Raw genomic sequence first — 24,832 nt, 5'->3', positions numbered from 1 at the left:
GTCTTCCATTTCGATACTATAATGTGTTAAGCCTGGTGATGTTGATCCTCGTCTATATGGGCTGGAGCTGCTGGAATTAAAGTTAGACTATTTGATTTAAGGGAATTTTTAACGGACTATATTTGGACAATAACAATCACTTAGCTGGATCTCTGTTTGTGGTTCGTTAAAGATCATTGGATATAGTGAGTGAGATAATGCACTTGCAAACCTGTCGACTTCTCCCACCAGGTCCAGCAAGAACAGAAGAGGCGAGAAGATAGACGTCACTCAGGTCTATAATAGGTTCGTTAATTTTTTTATTAAGTGTCAAAATGTTACATAAAAAAAAAACAAAAAAAAAAACAGTTTATTTAAAAAAAAAATTATAACAGTCGCAACAATATTTTTTAAACCCCTTAGATCTGTATAGCTGAGGTTCTAAAGGCAGAGACATGTACAAAAAGGCACTAGACATCCGCAAAACCCACTGGGACCCCAAAAAAAGTTCTCTTCTTAAAAGTGCAATTCGTTTAGTTATTTTATACAGGATTACAAGTCTGTGCGTCCAGGACAGTGCGGGGGAGGAGAGGGTGCAGCAGAGACATACAGAACCCCCCGTTCAGTCTAAGAATGGGTCCTCAGCTTGCACAAATGTTTTTGTTCTTCAGACCACCACCTGCTGACTACGCCAATTGCTATAATGAACCACTTCACAGGAAATAGAAGACCAGGCTGCCACCTTGCCAAACCCACTCATTTACAGCTGCCTCTGGGGGGTTGGTTAGCAAATTTGCAGTAAAACATAACATACAGGTCTAACAAAGCACCAGGCTGTAAATCCACAATATCAACTCTTCAGAATATATATTCACCAGTGGTAGCACCTCCCCCCTTCCTACTACATAGGAAGTGATCAGACTTCAGAATGGCGGCCAGAAGATCTCTATAAAGGCCATCTCATAACGTATGAAGCTGCATTCTGAGTCTATTTGGTGTTTGAAGTCCGTATAGCGTCATGACCGTACGGCCACTACTGTGATCTCTTGTTCACTCTCTGGAGAACGCGGCCAATAGTAACGGTAAATGGGAAGGTGTTAAACCACCTGTATATGTCCTACATGAAGCCTGGCTGTTACTTACATATCAAGATCATTCTGACTCTGCGGCAGCTTTGTTCACGGCACAACAAATTATCTAAGCCAATCGCTGATCTGTATCAGAAATTTGCCCATTTCAAATCAACGTAATTGTTTTACATGTTGGCAGGGATCTAGTGTGAGCTCTAAGTGCAGCATTGATTTATCAAATATTACATTCACTGCTTAAATACCGCTAGTTACGTCTTTACAGAGCACCGGCAGCCGGTAATGAAAGCAACGCCATGCGGTTATCACATCACTCAGATCGCTAGGAAAACGGAATTTCACCACAATTAGGAAAACGGAAATTTGTATTCATCGCTCTCTAAATGGCAATCCAATGAAATCAAGAAAACGAAATGACATTAACTCGTGGCAACAAAAATAAATTAGCATACGTGATTAACAAACATATTAAGAAATATTAGACAGTTAAAGTATAGAGAAAAAGTAGGCTTCAAAAAAAAAAAAAAAAAAAAGTTACAGTATTAGAGAATGTAATAAAAATCATATTTACATAAACGGAAGCAATTTTTCTTGTGCATTTCAATATATCAACTACAAAAATAAAAACGTTGAGAGAAAAGTAAATCAATCTGTCACAGGCAGCACCGGGTGTAAACGGAAGACAACATATCACATTACAGAGTCGGCCAGAAAGAAGATCCAAGGATATAATATTAAGCCTGATGAAGGATTGAGAAGAGTTATCCCACAGGTGCAAATATATCGTCATGTGTAAAGTAACTTATATAGAAAACAAAGGTGAGTAATGATTCCACTGTCACCAGAGCAAGAGTACTGAAGGATTCTGGGAATTGGGTGGGCAAGTCAGAGATCAGAGGCTGGAAGACTAGGGGACAATGTATTGAAGACAGATTTCAGGTGATACATGAGATGAACAGACGATACCAATGTAATTACTGCTACAACTAACAAGTTCAGTGCCACCATGATTTGTGGATGTTGGACATACTTAGTATAATAAACCGAAAATTAAGAGTATGGAAGTTTCAGGATTAGAGAATCACTACCAGAAAGGTTTATCCACCAGCCGAGGCTTTACAGTACAGTCACGAGTCATCACTGGGCAGTTCAGATTGTATTTTTCTATATAACACAGGACAGAGTCCAGCAACATGTCCCCAGGAGCCTTATATTTGTCCCCCCACAAACAACATTCACCCAGTGTCTACATATAACAAAGATGATCTCAGAGGTAAGAAAGAATCATCATATCAGAAGGAGGTGAAGAAGCGAAGGTTCCAACATTCATCACATTTGTGGAATGGTAAAAAAAAGCAAACAAAAAGCCACAGTGTAAATAAAACAAAAAATAATAATAAAAAAAAAAAAAAAAAAAAAAAGGTACATTTTTGTGTAAAGTACAAAACAAGGTGGCAAGAAGATAGATGGAGAAAGCAGATTATAGCGCCCCGTTTGTGACGGAGCACATTTCTGGGGAGGATTGTGGTATTCAACCACAAGAAACATTGTTCTGCAGCTAAGGATTGTGGGAAGGCATCACACTTTACCTTTAGTGTACAGAGGGCAGGGTTTAAGCATCCAGAAGGGGAGGAGGAATTTTTTTTAAGGAATTGGAAATGAGAAAGCCTCAGGCGAGTCCCAGTAGATCCATGTGGGGGAGAATTTAGGAGTGCTAACAACAGAGATCTCTGTGACAGACCGAAGTCCTGTGAAGGATGTAAAACGGTGGCTGTATACAAGTCCATCATAGCTCAGTGCAGGTGACAGGCGTCAGCCCATGAATCAGTAGAGTTGGACCCAGTCCTTCTGTTAAAGTGTCCAATTCATCCAAGTAGCGTTCATGGAGGGAGGCATCAGCAGGCGGCCGCGGAAGGTAGAGGAACCTCACGGCTGCCTCCACCCCGCCTTCCTCTGCGACGGCGCGGTTTGCAGCACTCAGGTACTCAGCAGAAATGGGCTCACGTGTAAGGCCTGGAAGATTACCATCTTGCCCCCTTAGCGCTGCTACTGTATCCCAGGCCACCACCCGTATGGAGGCTCGAATGCGCAATTTAAATAACAGCTCGCGGAACTTCATTTCAGCAGCCAACCAGCCACTACCATCACTGCTGCCCCCTGCTGCCCTGGATTCCACACACAGAAAGACACGAAGCTGGTACCGGCGCCACGTGGCAGCCATGTTCAGAATACATGCCATCTGTAGCAAAAACAAGCTGCAAACATCCACATAGGCCGAAGCCTGGGGTCGGAGAAGGTCCAGTGGCCAAACATCGATGTACATGGCAGGGTTTGGAGCCGAAGTTCCCGGCCTCGCCAGCGAGGGGAATCCTCGAGCCAAAACTATGTTTTTATGCATCTTTAGAGCATCACAGATCATGGCAACATACTCTTTAGGACTGACGTGGCGAGGAGACTCTGGACCTCGAACAGGAGGGAAATGGGCCTGCAAAGACGTGGCGTCTACACCGAATGGATCGTCTTGTGGAGAAAGACCCGGGGTAAATGCAGAGTCCGACAGGAAATAATCATCTGGGATGGCATTGTCATAGAACCCCAGCACCAGCGTGTTGGGCTTCATCCCTCCTGGAAGTGGAGAAATGGCATTACATATGACAAGCCGAAACGCAGGATCTGTTACATGACAGTACAGGAATAGTAGAGAGATACAGGACAAGATGGAGGTGTAGTGACAGAGCTGTGTGTGTGTGTGTGTGGTGTCAGTACAGGAATAGTAGAGAGATACAGGACAGGATGGAGGTGTAGTGACAGAGCTGTGTGTGTGAGGTCAGTACAGGAATAGTAGAGAGATACAGGACAGGATGGAGGTGTAGTGACAGAGCTGTGTGTGTGAGGTCAGTACAGGAATAGTAGAGAGATACAGGACAGGATGGAGGTGTAGTGACAGAGCTGTGTGTGTGAGGTCAGTACAGGAATAGTAGAGATACAGGACAGGATGGAGGTGTAGTGACAGAGCTGTGTGTGTGAGGTCAGTACAGGAATAGTAGAGAGATACAGGACAGGATGGAGGTGTAGTGACAGAGCTGTGTGTGTGTGTGTGTGTGTGTGTGTGTGTGTGTGTGTGTGTGTGTGTGTGTGTGTGTGTGTGTGTGGTCAGTACAGGAATAGTAGAGAGATACAGGACAGGATGGAGGTGTAGTGACAGAGCTGTGTGTGTGTGTGTGGGGTCAGTACAGGAATAGTAGAGGGATACAGGACAGGATGGAGGTGTAGTGACAGAGCTGTGTGTGAGGTCAGTACAGGAATAGTAGAGAGATACAGGACAGGATGGAGGTGTAGTGACAGAGCTGTGTGTGAGGTCAGTACAGGAATAGTAGAGAGATACAGGACAGGATGGAGGTGTAGTGACAGAGCTGTGTGTGTGTGGTCAGTACAGGAATAGTAGAGAGATACAGGACAGGATGGAGGTGTAGTGACAGAGCTGTGTGTGTGGGGGGGGGGGTCAGTACAGGAATAGCAGAGAGATACAGGACAGGATGGAGGTGTAGTGACAGAGCTGTGTGTGAGGTCAGTACAGGAATAGTAGAGAGATACAGGACAGGATGGAGGTGTAGTGACAGAGCTGTGTGTGTGTGGTCAGTACAGGAATAGTAGAGAGATACAGGACAGGATGGAGGTGTAGTGACAGAGCTGTGTGTGTGTGGTCAGTACAGGAATAGTAGAGAGATACAGGACAGGATGGAGGTGTAGTGACAGACCTGTGTGTGTGAGGTCAGTACAGGAATAGTAGAGAGATACAGGACAGGATGGAGGTGTAGTGACAGAGCTGTGTGTGTGGGGTCAGTACAGGAATAGTAGAGAGATACAGGACAGGATGGAGGTGTTGGTTCTCATGTGGTGTTAATACAGTTAGAATAGAACATACCTAGGCCAGTAATGCGTAGCAGTTGCTGTATTCCCTGACGGACAGATGGACACAAAGTGAGATCCACAAAGGCTTTAACGTTGAGTTTATCAACCAGACTAAGCCAGAAGCTGTAATGGGCCTGAATCGGGTCCGAAGGAAGTGTATCTAGAGACAGAGCCAGGAAGGAAGACACACCAGTGAGATATCACCACTAGCCAGGCTTTCTGGTCAGGTAGGGTTCTTTACAGTAACTGGAATACATATTTGCATTTTTGCCACCACAGCAAGCTGAAGAATACATCAGTAATACAGGACTAGTACATTGGATAGAGAAGATTTGCATCTCCAGGATTAGCAAGACACTATGGTGCGAAATTGATCTTGCCCATTTAAACGCAAAAATGATGTAAATTGCACCATCATAAACTAAGCGGGTCCTGAAATGTGGCCCCATAGTAAAAATGTGAGGAGCGAGAAGATAGTTGAGAAATAAGGATCTCACCGAGGTCTCCAGTTTCGACGTGACCCATGACAAACAGCCCTCCTTTCTTCAGATCATTGATGAACTTGATGAGTTGGCAGGAGGTCCGTGGGTTAGACACCATAAGAAGAATTTGTGGTCGCCAGAACTTCACGTGCTCTTTGCGTACATCGAGGAGCAGCAGATATTTCCTGACCTGGAATGAGGGAAATTTATGTCACAATAAGACAGAGAATGGTAGTATGCGACGGGAACATTAATAGGGACAGTGAGCTCCTCTCGGCTATCCTGACGATACCTGTGTGTTCCTCATCTTAATGTCACTTCCACATGTGTGAAACGGATTCAAGTTCTAAGATATGGTTTATCTTGAATACCTCTGGCTATTTACCCTTCCGGGAAGAGGGTAGGGTGTTTACACATCAAGGGTGACCACTGGCTTCAGTATATTTTACCTCTTGTGCCCTTGGCTAATCCTATTCACCAATCACATACCATAACCATAATGAGGGGTTATAGAAGAGTCTCCCTTTATGCTGAAGATACTTTTTTTTATTCCTGATCATCCCCACTATTTCCAGGTGGCTCTTTCTCCTCACTTATTCCTCCCCCTCCCCACTATCATTCCTCACAGTGTGTGGTGTCCTTCCATCTCATTCCTCCCCCTCCCCACTATCATTCCTCACAGTGTGTGGTGTCCTTCCATCTCATTCCTCCCCCTCCCCACTATCATACTTCACGGTGTGTGGTGTCCTCCCATCTCATTCCTCCCCCATCCCCCCCATCATACTTCACGGTGTGTGGTGTCCTCCCATCTCATTCCTGCCCCTCCCCACTATCATTCCTCATGGTGGGTTCTAGTTCGCTCTTACCTGATGGAAGATAAGGGCCTGGCTGATGTAGCCCCAGCTACTGCTGCCACTCCTGAAGTGAATAGATCCCAGCAGCAGTAGGAGAAGGACAATACTGCCCGACGCATAGGCAGGGTTAATCAGAAACATCATCACCAGGCAGCTCAAGATGCCCAGCAGACAGGAATGCCACGAGAACAGGCGGAACGTCGGACTGTGAAAGGAAGAACAAAGCACAAACTTTTAAAATCAAGTAATTTTTATTGTAGAATTTAGACAAAAGACATAGTATAATGAAATAAAACAAAAAAACAAAAACAAAAGATAAAGCCGTACAACATAAATAGTTATATCATACAGGTGAGTTTGATTCAAGCAGAACAGATTCATACATGGATGTATATAATTAAATACACATTATATATATATATATATATATATATATATATATATATATATATATATATATATATCTCTTGCCATCAGCTCCCACTATGACGGAGCGGTTAGAACTGGATTCGATTTTAATAAAGCTGATGTTTGGGAGCTACAGCCATAATGTACAGAGTAAAGAGGAGGAGGCTGACAATTCAGAGAAATCAAATTTGAATAAGACCTGGTTCAGACCTGGTTCAGACCTGGTTCAGACCTGGTTCAGACCTGGTTCAGACCTGGTTCAGACCTGGTTCAGACCTGGTTCAGACCTGGTTCAGACCTGGTTCAGACCTGTGTAGTTTGTATTTTGAGGCATACCAGAGAAACCAAGGGGTATATTTACTAAACTACAGGTTCGAAAATGTGTTGATGTTGTCTATAGCAACCAATCAGATTCTATTTAGTAGAATGCACTAAATAAATGACAGCTAGAATCTGATTGGTTGCTATAGGCAACATCTCCACCTTTTTCAAATCCACAGTTTAATAAATCTAGCCCCATATGTTTTCAGATTTGTGTCTTACATGTCTTTCACAAAGCACAAACTTAACGGCAAACATGGAAGCACCAAGAGCTACACTCTGAATAAACTCACCGAAAATTTGGAGCAGATGCCCACTCCAGCGCCAGGCAGGCCAAGTCTATTGCTGCATACGCCATGAGGTAGAAGACGGTGACTATTCCAGCGATAGTGTTTAACTTTCCCGCCAAGAGAACAATCTGAGACAGAAGTAAATATGTCCGTTATCTCGTTGTCTCATCTTACACCAATCAATGCGATGAGGGACGTAGAGTTTATCTGGAGGGAGGAGGGAGGACTACAGAGCAGACGACAGCGTCGCTCTGTTTGGTACAGAGGTCCCAGAGCTGGGAGATATGGAATATTGTTTTATATACAGCTACATAAACCTCTCTCACCTGTACTAGGGCCCAGGTATACACAACGGCCCCCCAAGGGTTCCCCCCCTTAGACACCAGCTTTGCAGGGGCAAGAAGTAGTCCTGGAAAAAGACAAAAAATAGTAGGTTTGAGCCAGAGGTGTTACCAAAGAATACAGGTTACGAAATCAGAGTCTGTACCACCTAATGCATGCGCCTAGGACAATATGTGGAGCACAACTGGATAAGGGTACAAGGATTCTGCATAAGTATTAGACACGGACATGTACAAACCTCTTCAATATGGAGCTAAAAAGAGAGTACCTCACGTAATTATAGTGACTGAAGAAATTATACTAAGCGGCCCCTGTCCGGTGGGGCATCCATCCCAGTCACTCTGCTGACAGTGGCCACCTTAGGACAACTAAGACCACATGACCTCACATCACTCTGGGGCACTGATGGAGCCTCAATCTGAATGATGGACTTGCAGACTCCTAGGCAACAGTAATCCTCCGTACAGACTGGTGGCTTCACGCAGACATGGCACATAGCAACAGTAAGAATAGACTAAGCTATCTATAGGTCATTGTCTAAGAGGTTCAAGAGGTGCAGCCTTGGTACGCTGGGGCGGCTTCTTTATTTATGGAAGATTTGTCTGGGAGGGTGTCCGTAATGGACTAGCTGTGGCTAGAGAGGCCATACCACCCTCCCCTCCAAGTTTTCTGCAGTCTAATGGCCATCAAGAACAGTGATTAAATGTACGGCGAGAGGCTGGAGAAGTATTAAAACTCTTAATTACAACTTCCAGTAGACACACATCTCTACAGATCTTTCATATCGCCACTTCGAAATGTCCCCTGCGACTACTGGGTGGGAAACAAAGTATAATAAAATGGGTTTCTCCAGAGACAAATTTTAACTGTAGACATCATCTCCTGCAGTAACCATCATAGCCACTAGGCGGTGCCCGTGTCTTGGTAATACACAACACAACAGAGAGAGAGAGTAACATGGGAGATGAGTGAGCCCAGCACGTGACACCAGTAAGATCTTCTCACCAAATAGGTCGTCCTTGGCCAGAGCGTGCAGGATGCGAGACGCCCCAATGAGAGTGCTCATGGAGGCAGAAAGGGACGTGGCGTACACCCCAACTAGGACAAACGGGGGCCAGATATTAATCGGCTGAAAGAATCCGTAATCTTCTTTCAGGAGAGTCCTGGAGAGAGAGAACCGAGACACACAGCAAGTCAGAGCCGCGTTTACTCTACAAGGGAACATTTCACTGAGGCGGTAAGTGAACCACACCCAGTATTTACTCATTAGCATAAAAAGCAACAGCAGAAAAAATATCAATGTAACGTTACAGAACATGGAGTAAATAGGACAATATAAAGCTTCCAATATTCTGCACCCCGCCACCCCACTCCTTCTCTGGGACTGAGGGGGAAATGGGGTGAGCAGCAGTCAATGGGTTAACTGGCAAGCCTAGAAGTGTTTCAGTCCTACCTGTCACAGGTAAACGCCGTCATGATGAAGAGGATCAGGTAGACGAAGAACGTGATAAACACAGCGATGATTGTGCCGATAGGAATGGCGCGGCTCGGCTGCTTCAACTCCCCTGTGGAAAAGACAATCCTTTAGGGGGACACCACTTTTGGGGACATCATTGAGACTACTTGGGGGATGTGAGATTGAGGATGTCCAAACCCCTTCACACACACACATATCCTGTCCCACAATTCAGTGGGACAGGATAAGGAAACAGCTTCATGGAACCCCTCAGTCGGTGCCCACATGACATACACTATAACACTTTGTCTGCAGTCTAAGGATCATATTAGTGGGAATCTGTCTGTATTTTAATGAACTTTGGCTTCAAGAAAATGGCCACCGTTATCGTCCTTATGCTGTTTCCCAGGGCCGTAACTAGGGCTGCGCAAGAGGGCCAGCCGTCCAGGCCGCAAAGCAGAAGGGGGGCGTAGGATAAGGAATATTTTAGGTTGGTTTCATTATAATTTAGGGCTAGGGGGATAATTTTTCCTTTCTTGCCCCATTCGTTAACATGTCTAGTTACGGCTCTGCCGTTTCCAGGCTGCTGGGAGTGAAACGCAGCATGGGAGCAATAACTAACGCTAGTTGTAATTTGCTAAAATTTTTAGTTTCATTGTAATTGGATGTGAGGGGAAATTAGTATTACTTTTGTAGAGTTTTCAAAGTATGATATGAATTTGGTAATATGGCCAAGATTAATTTATGTAAATGAGTAATATTAATGTGGGTTTTTAATGTACATCTTACTTAATGCCTTTTATATTTATATTTATATACATTGCTCTAACTCTATGATTTTTCTCTTTGCTCCAGTCAAGTCTTTGGAAACCTCCGTCTAGAAATCCTGCGTGTGCCCACGTTCAGGTACTTTGGAAATCACTTCTAGACATGCATGGTACATATGTGTGGATCAATGCAACCCTGTGATCACATGATTCGTGCAGCACCAGCTGTCAGTCACACGCTACAAGCTGACGGAGGCAACAGGAACAGTTTTCTCAAATAAGGGAACTGAATGCCCACAAAATTCACAGCTTTGTTCAGCAGATTATTCTCAAATGCAACTTTGCAGGTAGAATTCCCTTTATTGATATCATCACTTTGTTGTTACTAAAGAATAATTGTATTATAAGTAATAAAATTATTACCAAGACATTATTAGACTATTTAATGTCCCATTCATTACAAGGAGCTCAGCTGCAGCCTTTCATATGTACATCTGGGTGACTTGCAATATCATTATAAACCGCCACCAGTGTGAGGTAGATTATTCCATTATAACTACTGCAGCCATTGTTTATACTGAATGCACATGCAAAGGCTGCTGGGAAGAGAGTAGGAGACTTACCGGACATATTACATCCCGCCATGATCCCAGTGCAACCATTAAACATGACAGCAAAAACAGTGGCGAAATTCATGAGGTTCCCGGTCGTGTAATCCAAGGAATAATCAGCTAATAAGAGAGAGAGACAAAGAGAGAGCAGGGGTGAGAAAGAGAAATTACAACTTTGTAAGGAGATGGCAGAATTAAAAACAAAAACATTATTATTTTGGGTTCAGGAACCCATAGACACACGCCTCACCTCCTAGGTTATTATGCAGAGTTGTACTGTTAATTCCCGTGTACTCTCCAGTCAGCGTTATATTCCCCCCATGTCGGATCGTCACGTGGACGGGCCCAACAGCTAAGAAGCTGAGCACAATGGACAAAAAGACGACAGTAACCAGAATAAAGATGAAAAACGCAGCCTGGGAATAAATGGAGGCTCCAACCAGACACACCGAGAGACAAACCAGGAGCACCACACTGGCATACAGGAAGTTGTATCCGTAGCCCTGCGGGAGGGCGCGCAGATGGTTTGTGGGATCAGAAGAGTCTGGGGAAAGAGACAGTGCTTTATGGAGGGAAGAGAAGGGGCGATGTGAGGGAATTCAGGGGTAGATAATAACTGACCTCTCCCGAAGAGATCCAGCACGGCCTCCACCAGTCCTAGAACGTAGACTCCACACGCACATACATTGGCCAAATAGAACATCAAACCAATACTGCCCCCAAACTCTGGGCCTAGCGTGCGTGAGATCATAACTGGGCTATGGTTAAGGAGAAGCACATTACTGTAAAAGAAGCATCAGAACAATGCAATGTAGCGAGAGTAGAGGGAAGTTCACAACAATAATTTCACCCGATATCCCTCAGAACAGTTCTCCTTGGCTAGGTTCATTTAGGTATTGGGAACTCCAACTTATAAGCATTTGGGACCAGCTTTAGAGATTGGGGTAAAATTACGCTGTCTTTTTTCACCTTGGAACCTATGTCTAGAATACAGAAACATTTCCTACAGACATTATGTGAGAAGGTGGATCACCACGTTGACAGGGTCACTGAGAAGGCAGATCACCACGTTGACAGGGTCACCGAGAAGACAGGGTCACCGAGAAGGCAGATCACCACATTGACAGGGTCACCGAGAAGGCAGATCACCACGTTGACAGGGTCACCGAGAAGACAGGGTCACCGAGAAGGCAGATCACCATGTTGACAGGGTCACCGAGAAGACAGGGTCACCGAGAAGGCAGATCACCACGTTGACAGGGTCACCGAGAAGGCAGATCACCACGTTGACAGGGTCACCGAGAAGGCAGATCACCACGTTGACAGGGTCACCGAGAAGGCAGATCACCACGTTGACAGGGTCACCGAGAAGGCAGATCACCACGTTGACAGGGTCACCGAGAAGGCCGATCACCACGTTGACATTTTAAATAACTGAAAATATGTATTAGCAGGAGGCTATAGGACCTGTAATGTCTAGATGGATGTGGTGGGAGAAAGAATTTCAGGATAGCACCTCAGCCAGAAGTGATGAATGGAAAAACACAGAAGTACAGGGAACACTAATAGGATTTTTTCTGGGTTGAGTTGCAAAACTACCTAAATACCCTCAGGCCAATTTCTTCAGCAGTTGCTGCATCTGAATGATACAGTGCACGCCTGGCAGATGATCCTTGTTGCATCGCCTAGAAAAGATCAGCTGCTGAGAATCTGTGTACGTCGCTGCTTGCTACCACTGAGGACGGAAAAGTTATCAACTTATATAAACAGATAATGATAATTGTGTTCTCAATCCATTCCTGCTGCAGCACTCGCTGGGATCCACGGCTCACAGAAGAAGGCTTAGTGATGATGGCTTCTCGCTGATCCTTCATCTTCTGAAAGAACCTGGTCAATGGATGGAAATACCCTAACCCAAGCAAAGAACAGACTAACACAAGATTGAAATGATCTAGTCAGCAGCTTCCACAAGTTTCTGAAGATTAATGATGGTGAGGAAATTAGACAAGGTTTCATGACATGACAAAGATTGTACTCTATGAGCCATTTGACTCAATTATGTTGCTATACTATTAACATAATGGGCCGGATTCCTGAAGGCACGCATTCTAAGGGCAACACGCGTTTTTTATTACACGCACATATTTCGGCTTTGCATACTACTGAATTAACCAAAGCACGGATCTCAAGATATGGGAGGCAGACCTGCTGTGCTCCACTACATACACACATTATTATTATAATATATATATATATATATATATATATATATATATATATATATATATATATATATATATATATATATATATGCGCACGCACACACAAAATGTATAGGGTTTTGATGTTTAGCATAATAAATATAAAGATGTCTGTGTGTGTAGGCGCTTGGTGCCAGCGTACATTGGCGCTTGGTGCCAGTAGTATAAAACAGTGTAAAGTGAAGTTTAACTATGTGCATGTACAATGTTTAAGTGTAAAAACGTGCACATGTGTGTATGTCAAATAGGAAAGTACTTACCCGACCCCAGTGGTCCAGCCCTGGATCCTTCACCCGCCAGCAGCCAGCTTCAGTGGCTGCCGGCACTACCCGCTCCCCACAAGCTTCAATGTAAAAAGTTGTTAGACCCCCTCTGTGCCGATTCACGTGTAGGCTGCTGGTCCAGATTAGGTAAAGGGACAGGAGGCCGGATCACCTGCTGCCAAGCTAGTGTCCACAACTGTATTTAGAGAGCCCTGTGTCACACTGTATTATACCATCTGTACCTTAAATTAGTGGATGTAACTGTACTTATTAGGACAATTGAGCTAATAAACATAGCTGCTTAAGGAACCTGCGTTGGTGACTACTTACCTGCTGTAATTCCTGTGACCTAAAGATCAGACCAAACTAATCCCTTATCCGGCTGTTCTGAGGTTTGGACCCAGCATCCAGTACCAACGCTCTGCGGCTACCTGCAGCTCTGGCCACTGATAGGCCAGGAGGAACAACATCAACCCTGATCTGAAGGCAAGAGGTCAGGGGTACCAGACCTGCTCAGTAGACATTAACAACATTTCCCCCTGGCCTATCACACTGGTTAGAGCTGTAGGTAGCAGGCAGAGCGTTGGTACTGGATGCTCTCAGATGATTTAACATCAGGATGTTATATTTCCCTAGACGTGGAGTTAATGCAATTTAACTTAAAATTTAACTTACAATTCACAGCAATCTGTGATATCCTACATTACCTGTATCCTGAGTCTACATTGTTCAGACAGGTTCCTGTCACTCTACCAAGACGTGACAACAGGTAACGACCTCCTGCTGGGCCTTCAGGCTAAGCAGGTGTTTGCCACTTCAGCGATGATTATACTTACTTGGCATTTCCTGCTATCAGCAAAACGGACTTCGTCTAACCGGGCAAAACACATTAGCAATCAGTACATTTCCTATACAGAAAGATACACAATATACAAAAATATCAGTACATTTGCAATTACATAAATTGGCGCCCTGCACTATTAATTTAAATAAATTTATACAACAAGTTGTTTATATGTGATCCAACCACAGTCTGCAAAAAGCAGTACCACAATAAGTAGCGCACAGATTCCTACTTACACCACAATTACTGGTCTTTCCCAGACGTTTCCCATTACTACACGTGGCCTGTGGCCGCCACCACCACTCACAGAAGGATACAGTAGGCTCCGCCTCCTTGGACAGCTCCATTAGTGGAAATAGCGCAGACACTCAGCACAGTCAGGCAAATGATGGCATAGGCTACGACAAGCATAAGAAGGGACTGCAACAGGCCGGCGTGTCCCACCACAAAACCTGGATGACGGAGAGATACGTGGGATTACAGGGATGGAGTCACAGTGTTGGAATGACGCTGCGGTACAGTGGTTAATATTGCTACCTTCCTTTGCTGTGTCCATTGGTTCTATTCTAACCGGGACACTATCTGCTTGGGGTTTGTATGAACTACCCAGGATCGGGATGGATTCCTCCCATAGTCCAAACAACAACAAAAAAATTCCATACTAGAAGATTAATGTTAGAAGAATTCAGACACTAATTGCCACCGAGGAAAGGACTAATCGGAATTATTATATATTCCCCGTAATCGCTGCATTATATGTAGGTGCTATATAAAAAAAAAAAAAAAACAACATATAGTAACATACACAGATCTCAACATGAGAGGACGACATCAGTCTCTAATACTCACTGTATATCAATTATACACAGACATTGATCTGAAGGAAGGATAAATCCTCAGACAGACTGATCTCTGGGACAGAGACGTATCCTACAGACAGACAGACTGATCCATGGGACAGAGACGTATCCTACAGACAGACAGACTGATCCCAGGGACAGAGACGTATCCTACAGACAGACAGACTGATCCCAGGGACAGAGACGTATCCTACAGACAGACAGACTGATCCCAGGGACAGAGACGTATCCTACAGACAGACAGACTGATCTCTGGGACAGAGACGTATCCTACAGAACGACAGACTGATCTCTGGGACAGAGACGTATCCTACAGACAGACAGACTGATCTCTTGGACAGAGACGTATCCTACAGACAGACAGACTGATCTCTGGGACAGAGACGTATCCTACAGACAGACAGACTGATCTCTGGGACAGAGACGTATCCTACAGACAGACAGACTGACCTCTGGGACAGAGACGTATCCTACAGACAGACAGACTGATCCCAGGGACAGAGACGTATCCTACAGACAGACAGATTGATCTCTGGGACAGAGACGTATCCTACAGACAGACAGACTGATCTCTGGGACAGAGACGTATCCTACAGACAGACAGACTGATCTCTGGGACAGAGACGTATCCTACAGAAAGACAGACTGATCTCTGGGACAGAGACGTATCTTACAGACAGACAGACTGATCTCTGGGACAGAGACGTATCCTACAGAACGACAGACTGATCTCTGGGACAGAGACGTATCCTACAGACAGACAGACTGATCTCTTGGACAGAGACGTATCCTACAGACAGACAGACTGATCTCTGGGACAGAGACGTATCCTACAGACAGACAGACTGATCTCTGGGACAGAGACGTATCCTACAGACAGACCGACTGATCTCTGGGACAGAGACGTATCCTACAGACAGACAGACTGATCTCAGGGACAGAGACGTATCCTACAGACAGACAGACTGATCTCTGGGACAGAGACGTATCCTACAGACAGACAGACTGATCTCTGGGACAGATACGTATCCTACAGCCAGACAGACTGACCTCTGGGACAGGGACGTATCCTACAGCCAGACGGACTGACCTCTGGGACAGAGACGTTTCACACAGACAGACTGATCTCTGGGAGAGAGACGTATTATACAGACAGACTGATCTCTGGGACAGAGACGTATCATACAGACAGACAGACAGACAGACAGACTGATCTCTGGGACAGAGACGTATCATACAGACAGACAAACTGACCTCTGGGACAGAGACATATCATACAGACAGACTGATCTCTGGGACAGAGACGTATCATACAGACAGACAGACAGACTGATCTCTGGGACAGAGATGTATCATACAGACAGACAGACTGATCTCTGGGACAGTGACGTATCATACAGACAGACAGACTGATCTCTGGGACAGTGACGTATCATACAGACAGACAGATTGATCTCTGGGACAGAGACGTATCATACAGACAGACTGATCTCTGGGACAGAGACGTATCCTACAGACAGACAGACTGATCTCAGGGACAGACGTATCATACATACAGACAGACTGATCTCAGGGACAGACGTATCATACAGACAGACAGACTGATCTCTGGTACAGACGTATCGAACAGACAGACAGACTGATCTCAGGGACAGAGACGTATCGAACAGACAGACAGACTGATCTCTGGGACAGAGACGTATCATACAGACAGACAGACTGATCTCTGGGACAGAGACGTATCATACAGACAGACAGACTGATCTCTGGCACAGAGACGTATCATACAGACAAACAGACTGATCTCTGGCACAGAGACGTATCATAAAGACCGACAGACTGATCTCTGGGACAGAGACGTATCATACAGACAGACTGATCTCTGGGACAGAGACGTATCATACAGACAGACTGATCTCTGGGACAGAGACGTATCATACAGACAGACTGATCTCTGGGACAGAGACGTATCATACAGACAGACTGACTGACTGATCTCTGGGACAGAGACGTATCATACAGACAGACAGACTGATCTCTGGGACAGAGACGTATCATACAGACAGACTGATCTCTGGGACAGAGACGTATCATACAGACAGACAGACTGACTGATCTCTGGGACAGAGACGTATCATACAGACAGTCAGACAGACTGATCTCTGGGACAGAGACGTATCATACAGACAGACTGATCTCTGGGACAGAGACGTATCATACAGACAGTCAGACAGACTGATCTCTGGGACAGAGACGTATTATACAGACAGTCAGACAGACTGATCTCTGGGACAGAGACGTATCATACAGACAGACAGACAAACTGACCTCCAGGACAGAGACGTATCATACAGACAGACAGACTGATCTCTGGGACAGAGACGTATCATACAGACAGACAGACAGACACACTGATCTCTGGGACAGAGACGTATCATACAGACAGACTGACTGACCTCTGGGACAGAGACGTATCATACAGACAGACAGACAGACACACTGATCTCTGGGACAGAGACGTATCCAACAGACAGACTGACTGACCTCTGGGACAGAGACGTATCATACAGACAGACAGACTGACCTCTGGAACAGAGACGTATCATACAGACAGACAGACTGATCTCTGGCACAGAGACGTATCATACAGACAGACAGACTGATCTCTGGGACAGAGACGTATCATACAGACAGACAGACTGATCTCTGGCCCAGAGACGTATCATACAGACAGACAGACAGACTGATCTCTGGCCCAGAGACGTATCATACAGACAGACAGACTGATCTCTGGCCCAGAGACGTATCATACAGACAGACAGACTGATCTCTGGCCCAGAGACGTATCATACAGACAGACAGACTGATCTCTGGGACAGAGACGTATCAAACAGACAGACTGATGTCTGGGACAGAGACGTATCATACAGACAGTGAGACAGACTGATCTCTGGGACAGAGACGTATCATACAGACAGTCAGACAGACTGATCTCTGGGACAGAGACGTATCATACAGACAGTCAGACAGACTGATCTCTGGGACAGAGACGTATCATACAGACAGACAGACTGATCTCTGGGACAGAGACGTATCATACAGACAGAGAGACAGACTGATCTCTGGGACAGAGACGTATCATACAGACAGAGAGACAGACTGATCTCTGGGACAGAGACGTATCATACAGACAGAGAGACAGACTGATCTCTGGGACAGAGACGTATCATACAGACAGAGAGACAGACTGATCTCTGGGACAGAGACGTATCATACAGACAGAGAGACAGACTGATCTCTGGGACAGAGACGTATCATACAGACAGAGAGACAGACTGATCTCTGGGACAGAGACGTATCATACAGACAAACTGATCTCTGGGACAGAGACATATCATACAGACAGACTGATCTCTGGGACAGAGACGTATCATACAGACAGACAGACAGACAGACAGACCTCTGGGACAGAGACGTATCATACAGACAGACAGACAGATCTCTGGGACAGAGATGTATCATACAGACAGACAAACTGACCTCTGGGACAGAGACGTATCATACAGACAGACAGACTGATCTCTGGGACAGAGACGTATCATACAGACAGACAGACTGATCTCTGGGACAGAGACGTATCATACAGACAGACAGACTGATCTCTGGGACAGAGACGTATCATACAGACAGACAGACTGATCTCTGGGACAGAGACGTATCATACAGACAGACAGACTGATCTCTGGGACAGAGACGTATCATACAGACAGACAGACTGATCTCTGGGACAGAGACGTATCATACAGACAGACAGACTGATCTCTGGGACAGAGACGTATTATACAGACAGACAGACTGATCTCTGGGACAGAGACGTATTATACAGACAGACAGACTGATCTCTGGGACAGAGACGTATTATACAGACAGACAGACTGATCTCTGGGACAGAGACGTATCATACAGACAGACAGACAGACAGACAGACTGATCTCTGGGACAGAGACGTATCATACAGACAGACAGACAGACAGACTGATCTCTGGGACAGAGACGTATCATACAGACAGACAGACAGACAGACTGATCTCTGGGACAGAGACGTATCATACAGACAGACAGACAGACAGACTGATCTCTGGGACAGAGACGTATCATACAGACAGACAGACAGATCTCTGGGACAGAGACGTATCATACAGACAGACAGATCTATGGGACAGAGACATATCATACAGACAGACAGACAGACTGATCTCTGGGACAGAAGGATAATAAGCAGATAATCAGGTATAAGGGGCACTCACCGATTCTCATGAAGAGCACAATACTGAACATGGAGAGTACTGTGGGCACAACAACCCCAAAGAAAGTGGAGAGCTTGCGGGGTGCAGGACCGGACACCATGGCTGCAGATTCTGCATCACAGAGGGCGAAGCCAGAAGGTCCCAGAGCCCCATCAGACACACTGAAGAGCCGGTAGTGCAGGAGGGGGGAGTTTTCTGAGGTCATAACTATGTACAGGTAACACGTGTGTATTATTATCAGTGTGTCATACATACAGTACTATATACACATCATACACATCAAACACACATACACACATACATACCCACCCTGTAGTCTCTCTACACACACAGCACAGCAGCTCTTCCTCATCAGCTGACTGCTCATGTGACCACACCCTCCCTCTTATAGCAGGACTGGGTATGACACAAGCTGCTGACACAAAGAGCCTCTGTGAGCCGGATACAATGTATCCATCCTCTGCCTGTGTAATAATACAATGTATCCATCCTCTGCTCTGTATAATAATACTGAGTATACACTGATAATGATCACACTGTATAATAATACTGAGTATACACTGATAATGATCACACTGCTCTGTATAATAATACTGAGTATACACTGATAATGATCACACTGTATAATAATACTGAATATACACTGATAATGATCACACTGTATAATAATACTGAATATACACTGATAATGATCACACTGTATAATAATACTGACTATACACTGATAATGATCACACTGTATAATAATACTGAATATACACTGATAATGATCACACTGTATAATAATACTGAGTATACACTGATAATGATCACACTGCTCTGTATAATAATACTGAGTATACACTGATAATGATCACACTGTATAATAATACTGAATATACACTGATAATGATCACACTGTATAATAATACTGAGTATACACTGATAATGATCACACTGCTCTGTATAATAATACTGAGTATACACTGATAATGATCACACTGTATAATAATACTGAATATACACTGATAATGATCACACTGTATAATAATACTGAATATACACTGATAATGATCACACTGTATAATAATACTGAGTATACACTGATAATGATCACACTGTATAATAATACTGAATATACACTGATAATGATCACACTGTATAATAATACTGAATATACACTGATAATGATCACACTGTATAATAATACTGAGTATACACTGATAATGATCACACTGCTCTGTATAATAATACTGAGTATACACTGATAATGATCACACTGTATAATAATACTGAATATACACTGATAATGATCACACTGTATAATAATACTGAATATACACTGATAATGATCACACTGTATAATAATACTGAGTATACACTGATAATGATCACACTGTATAATAATACTCAGTATACACTGATAATGATCACACTGTATAATAATACTGAGTATACACTGATAATGATCACACTGTATAATAATACTGAGTATACACTGATAATGATCACACTGCTCTGTATAATAATACTGAGTATACACTGATAATGATCACACTGTAAAATAATACTGAGTATACACTGATAATGATCACACTGTATAATAATACTGAGTATACACTGATAATGATCACACTGTATAATAATACTGAGTATACACTGATAATGATCACACTGTATAATATTACTGAGTATACACTGATAATGATCACACTGCTCTGTATAATAATACTGAGTATACACTGATAATGATCACACTGCTCTGTATAATAATACTGAGTATACACTGATAATGATCACACTGTATAATAATACTGAGTATACACTGATAATGATCACACTGTATAATAATACTGAGTATACACTGATAATGATCACACTGTATAATAATACTGAGTATACACTGATAATGATCACACTGTATAATAATACTGAGCATACACTGATAATGATCACACTGCTCTGTATAATAATACTGAGTATACACTGATAATGATCACACTGTAAAATAATACTGAGTATACACTGATAATGATCACACTGTATAATAATACTGAGTACACACTGATAATGATCACACTGTATAATAATACTGAGTATACACTGATAATGATCACACTGTATAATAATACTGAGTATACACTGATAATGATCACACTGCTCTGTATAATAATACTGAGTATACACTGATAATGATCACACTGCTCTGTATAATAATACTGAGTATACACTGATAATGATCACACTGCTCTGTATAATAATACTGAGTATACACTGATAATGATCACACTGTGTAATAATACTGAGTATACACTGATAATGATCACACTGTATAATAATACTGAGTATGCACTGATAATGATCACACTGTATAATAATACTGAGTATACACTGATAATGATCACACTGCTCTGTATAATAATACTGAGTATACACTGATAATGATCACACTGTATAATAATACTGAGTATACACTGATAATAATCACACTGTATAATAATACTGGGTATACACTGATAATGATCACACTGTATAATAATACTGAGTATACACTGATAATGATCACACTGTATAATAATACTGAGTATACACTGATAATGATCACACTGTATAATAATACTGAGCATACACTGATAATGATCACACTGTATAATAATACTGAGTATACACTGATAATGATCACACTGTATAATAATACTGAATATACACTGATAATAATCACACTGTATAATAATACTGAGTATACACTGATAATGATCACACTGCTCTGTATAATAATACTGAGTATACACTGATAATGATCACACTGTATAATAATACTGAGTATACACTGATAATGATTACACTGCTCTGTATAATAATACTGAGTATACACTGATAATGATCACACTGCTGTGTATAATAATACTGAGTATACACTGATAATGATCACACTGTATAATAATACTGAGTATACACTGATAATGATCATACTGTATAATAATACTTAGTATACACTGATAATGATCACACTGTATAATAATACTGAGTATACACTGATAATGATCACACTGCTCTGTATAATAATACTAAGTATACACTGATAATGATCACACTGTATAATAATACTGAGTATACACTGATAATGATCACACTGTATAATAATACTGAGTATACACTGATAATAATCATACTGTATAATAATACTGAGTATACATTGATAATGATCACACTGTATAATAATACTGAGTATACACTGATAATGATCACACTGCTCTGTATAATAATACTGAGTATACACTGATAATGATCACACTGTATAATAATACTGAGTATACACTGATAATGATCACACTGTATAATAATACTGAGTATACACTGATAATGATCACACTGCTCTGCATAATAATACTGAGTATACACTGATAATGATCACACTGTATAATAATACTGAATATACACTGATAATGATCACACTGTATAATAATACTGAATATACACTGATAATGATCACACTGTATAATAATACTGAGTATACACTGATAATGATCACACTGTATAATAATACTGAATATACACTGATAATGATCACACTGTATAATAATACTGAATATACACTGATAATGATCACACTGTATAATAATACTGAGTATACACTGATAATGATCACACTGCTCTGTATAATAATACTGAGTATACACTGATAATGATCACACTGTATAATAATACTGAGTATACACTGATAATGATCACACTGTATAATAATACTGAATATACACTGATAATGATCACACTGTATAATAATACTGAGTATACACTGATAATGATCACACTGTATAATAATACTGAGTATACACTGATAATGATCACACTGTATAATAATACTGAGTATACACTGATAATGATCACACTGTATAATAATACTGAGTATACACTGATAATGATCACACTGTATAATAATACTGAGCATACACTGATAATGATCACACTGCTCTGTATAATAATACTGAGTATACACTGATAATGATCACACTGTAAAATAATACTGAGTATACACTGATAATGATCACACTGTATAATAATACTGAGTATACACTGATAATGATCACACTGCTCTGTATAATAATACTGAGTATACACTGATAATGATCACACTGTATAATAATACTGAGTATACAATAATAATGATCACACTGTATAATAATACTGAGTATACACTGATAATGATCACACTGTATAATAATACTGAGTATACACTGATAATGATCACACTGCTCCGTATAATAATACTGAGTATACACTGATAATGATCACACTGTATAATAATACTGAGTATACACTGATAATGATCACACTGTATAATAATACTGAGTATACACTGATAATGATCACACTGCTCTGTATAATAATACTGAGTATACACTGATAATGATCACACTGCTCTGTATAATAATACTGAGTATACACTGATAATGATCACACTGCTCTGTATAATAATACTGAGCATACACTGATAATGATCACACTGTATAATAATACTGAGTATACACTAATAATGATCACACTGTATAATAATACTGAGTATGCACTGATAATGATCACACTGTATAATAATACTGAGTATACACTGATAATGATCACACTGCTCTGTATAATAATACTGAGTATACACTGATAATGATCACACTGTATAATTAATACTGGGTATACACTGATAATGATCACACTGTATAATAATACTGAGTATACACTGATAATGATCACACTGTATAATAATACTGAGTATACACTGATAATGATCACACTGTATAATAATACTGAGTATACACTGATAATGATCACACTGTATAATAATACTGAGTATACACTGATAATGATCACACTGTATAATAATACTGAATATACACTGATAATGATCACACTGTATAATAATACTGAGTATACACTGATAATGATCACACTGCTCTGTATAATAATACTGAGTATACACTGATAATGATCACACTGTATAATAATACTGAGTATACACTGATAATGATCAAACTGCTCTGTATAATAATACTGAGTATACACTGATAATGATCACACTGCTCTTTATAATAATACTGAGTATACACTGATAATGATCACACTGTATAATAATACTGAGTATACACTGATAATGATCATACTGTATAATAATACTTAGTATACACTGATAATGATCACACTGTATAATAATACTGAGTATACACTGATAGTGATCACACTGCTCTGTATAATAATACTAAGTATACACTGATAATGATCACACTGTATAATAATACTGAGTATACACTGATAATGATCACACTGTATAATAATACTGAGTATACACTGATAATAATCATACTGTATAATAATACTGAGTATACACTGATAATGATCACACTGTATAATAATACTGAGTATACACTGATAATGATCACACTGCTCTGTATAATAATACTGAGTATACACTGATAATGATCACACTGTATAATAATACTGAGTATACACTGATAATGATCACACTGCTCTGTATAATAATACTGAGTATACACTGATAATGATCACACTGTATAATAATACTGAGTATACACTGATAATGGCCACACTGCTCTGTATAATAATACTGAGTATACACTGATAATGATCACACTGCTCTGTATAATATTACTGAGTATACACTGATAATGATCACACTGTATAATAATACTGAGTATACACTGATAATGATCACACTGTATAATAATACTGAGTATACACTGATAATGATCACACTGCTCTGCATAATAATACTGAGTGTACACAGATAATGATCACACTGTA

At 41.8% G+C, this 24,832-nt stretch overlaps 1 protein-coding gene across 2 annotated transcripts; it reads right to left on the bottom strand.

Moving 5' to 3' along the window:
• Window positions 1-282: 282 nt before the first annotated feature.
• Window positions 283-19,411, bottom strand: SLC12A9 (solute carrier family 12 member 9). 2 transcript variants are annotated; one of them, XM_075206173.1, is made up of 14 exons: window positions 19,355-19,411; window positions 19,046-19,252; window positions 14,196-14,330; window positions 11,132-11,263; window positions 10,761-11,054; window positions 10,523-10,630; window positions 9,130-9,241; window positions 8,682-8,839; window positions 7,661-7,743; window positions 7,338-7,462; window positions 6,328-6,520; window positions 5,477-5,651; window positions 4,993-5,139; window positions 283-3,692 (listed from the first exon to the last, which is right to left on the bottom strand). In XM_075206173.1, exons 1-14 carry the CDS (start codon window positions 19,395-19,397, stop codon window positions 2,854-2,856), a joined length of 2,751 nt encoding a protein of 916 aa, XP_075062274.1. In that variant the 5' UTR covers window positions 19,398-19,411; the 3' UTR covers window positions 283-2,853. The 2 variants fall into 2 exon arrangements, with proteins under 2 accessions (XP_075062274.1, XP_075062275.1); XM_075206174.1 differs by lacking the exons at window positions 14,196-14,330; window positions 19,046-19,252; window positions 19,355-19,411 and adding an exon at window positions 12,110-12,733 and having other exon boundaries at window positions 11,132-11,292.
• Window positions 19,412-24,832: the final 5,421 nt, after the last annotated feature.

Source organism: Mixophyes fleayi, chromosome 4, assembly GCF_038048845.1.
Source record: "Mixophyes fleayi isolate aMixFle1 chromosome 4, aMixFle1.hap1, whole genome shotgun sequence".
NCBI classification, from domain to species: Eukaryota; Metazoa; Chordata; class Amphibia; order Anura; family Limnodynastidae; genus Mixophyes; species Mixophyes fleayi.
The sequence above is the reverse complement of the archived record's forward strand: the minus strand, read 5'-3'. Positions and strand labels throughout refer to the sequence as shown.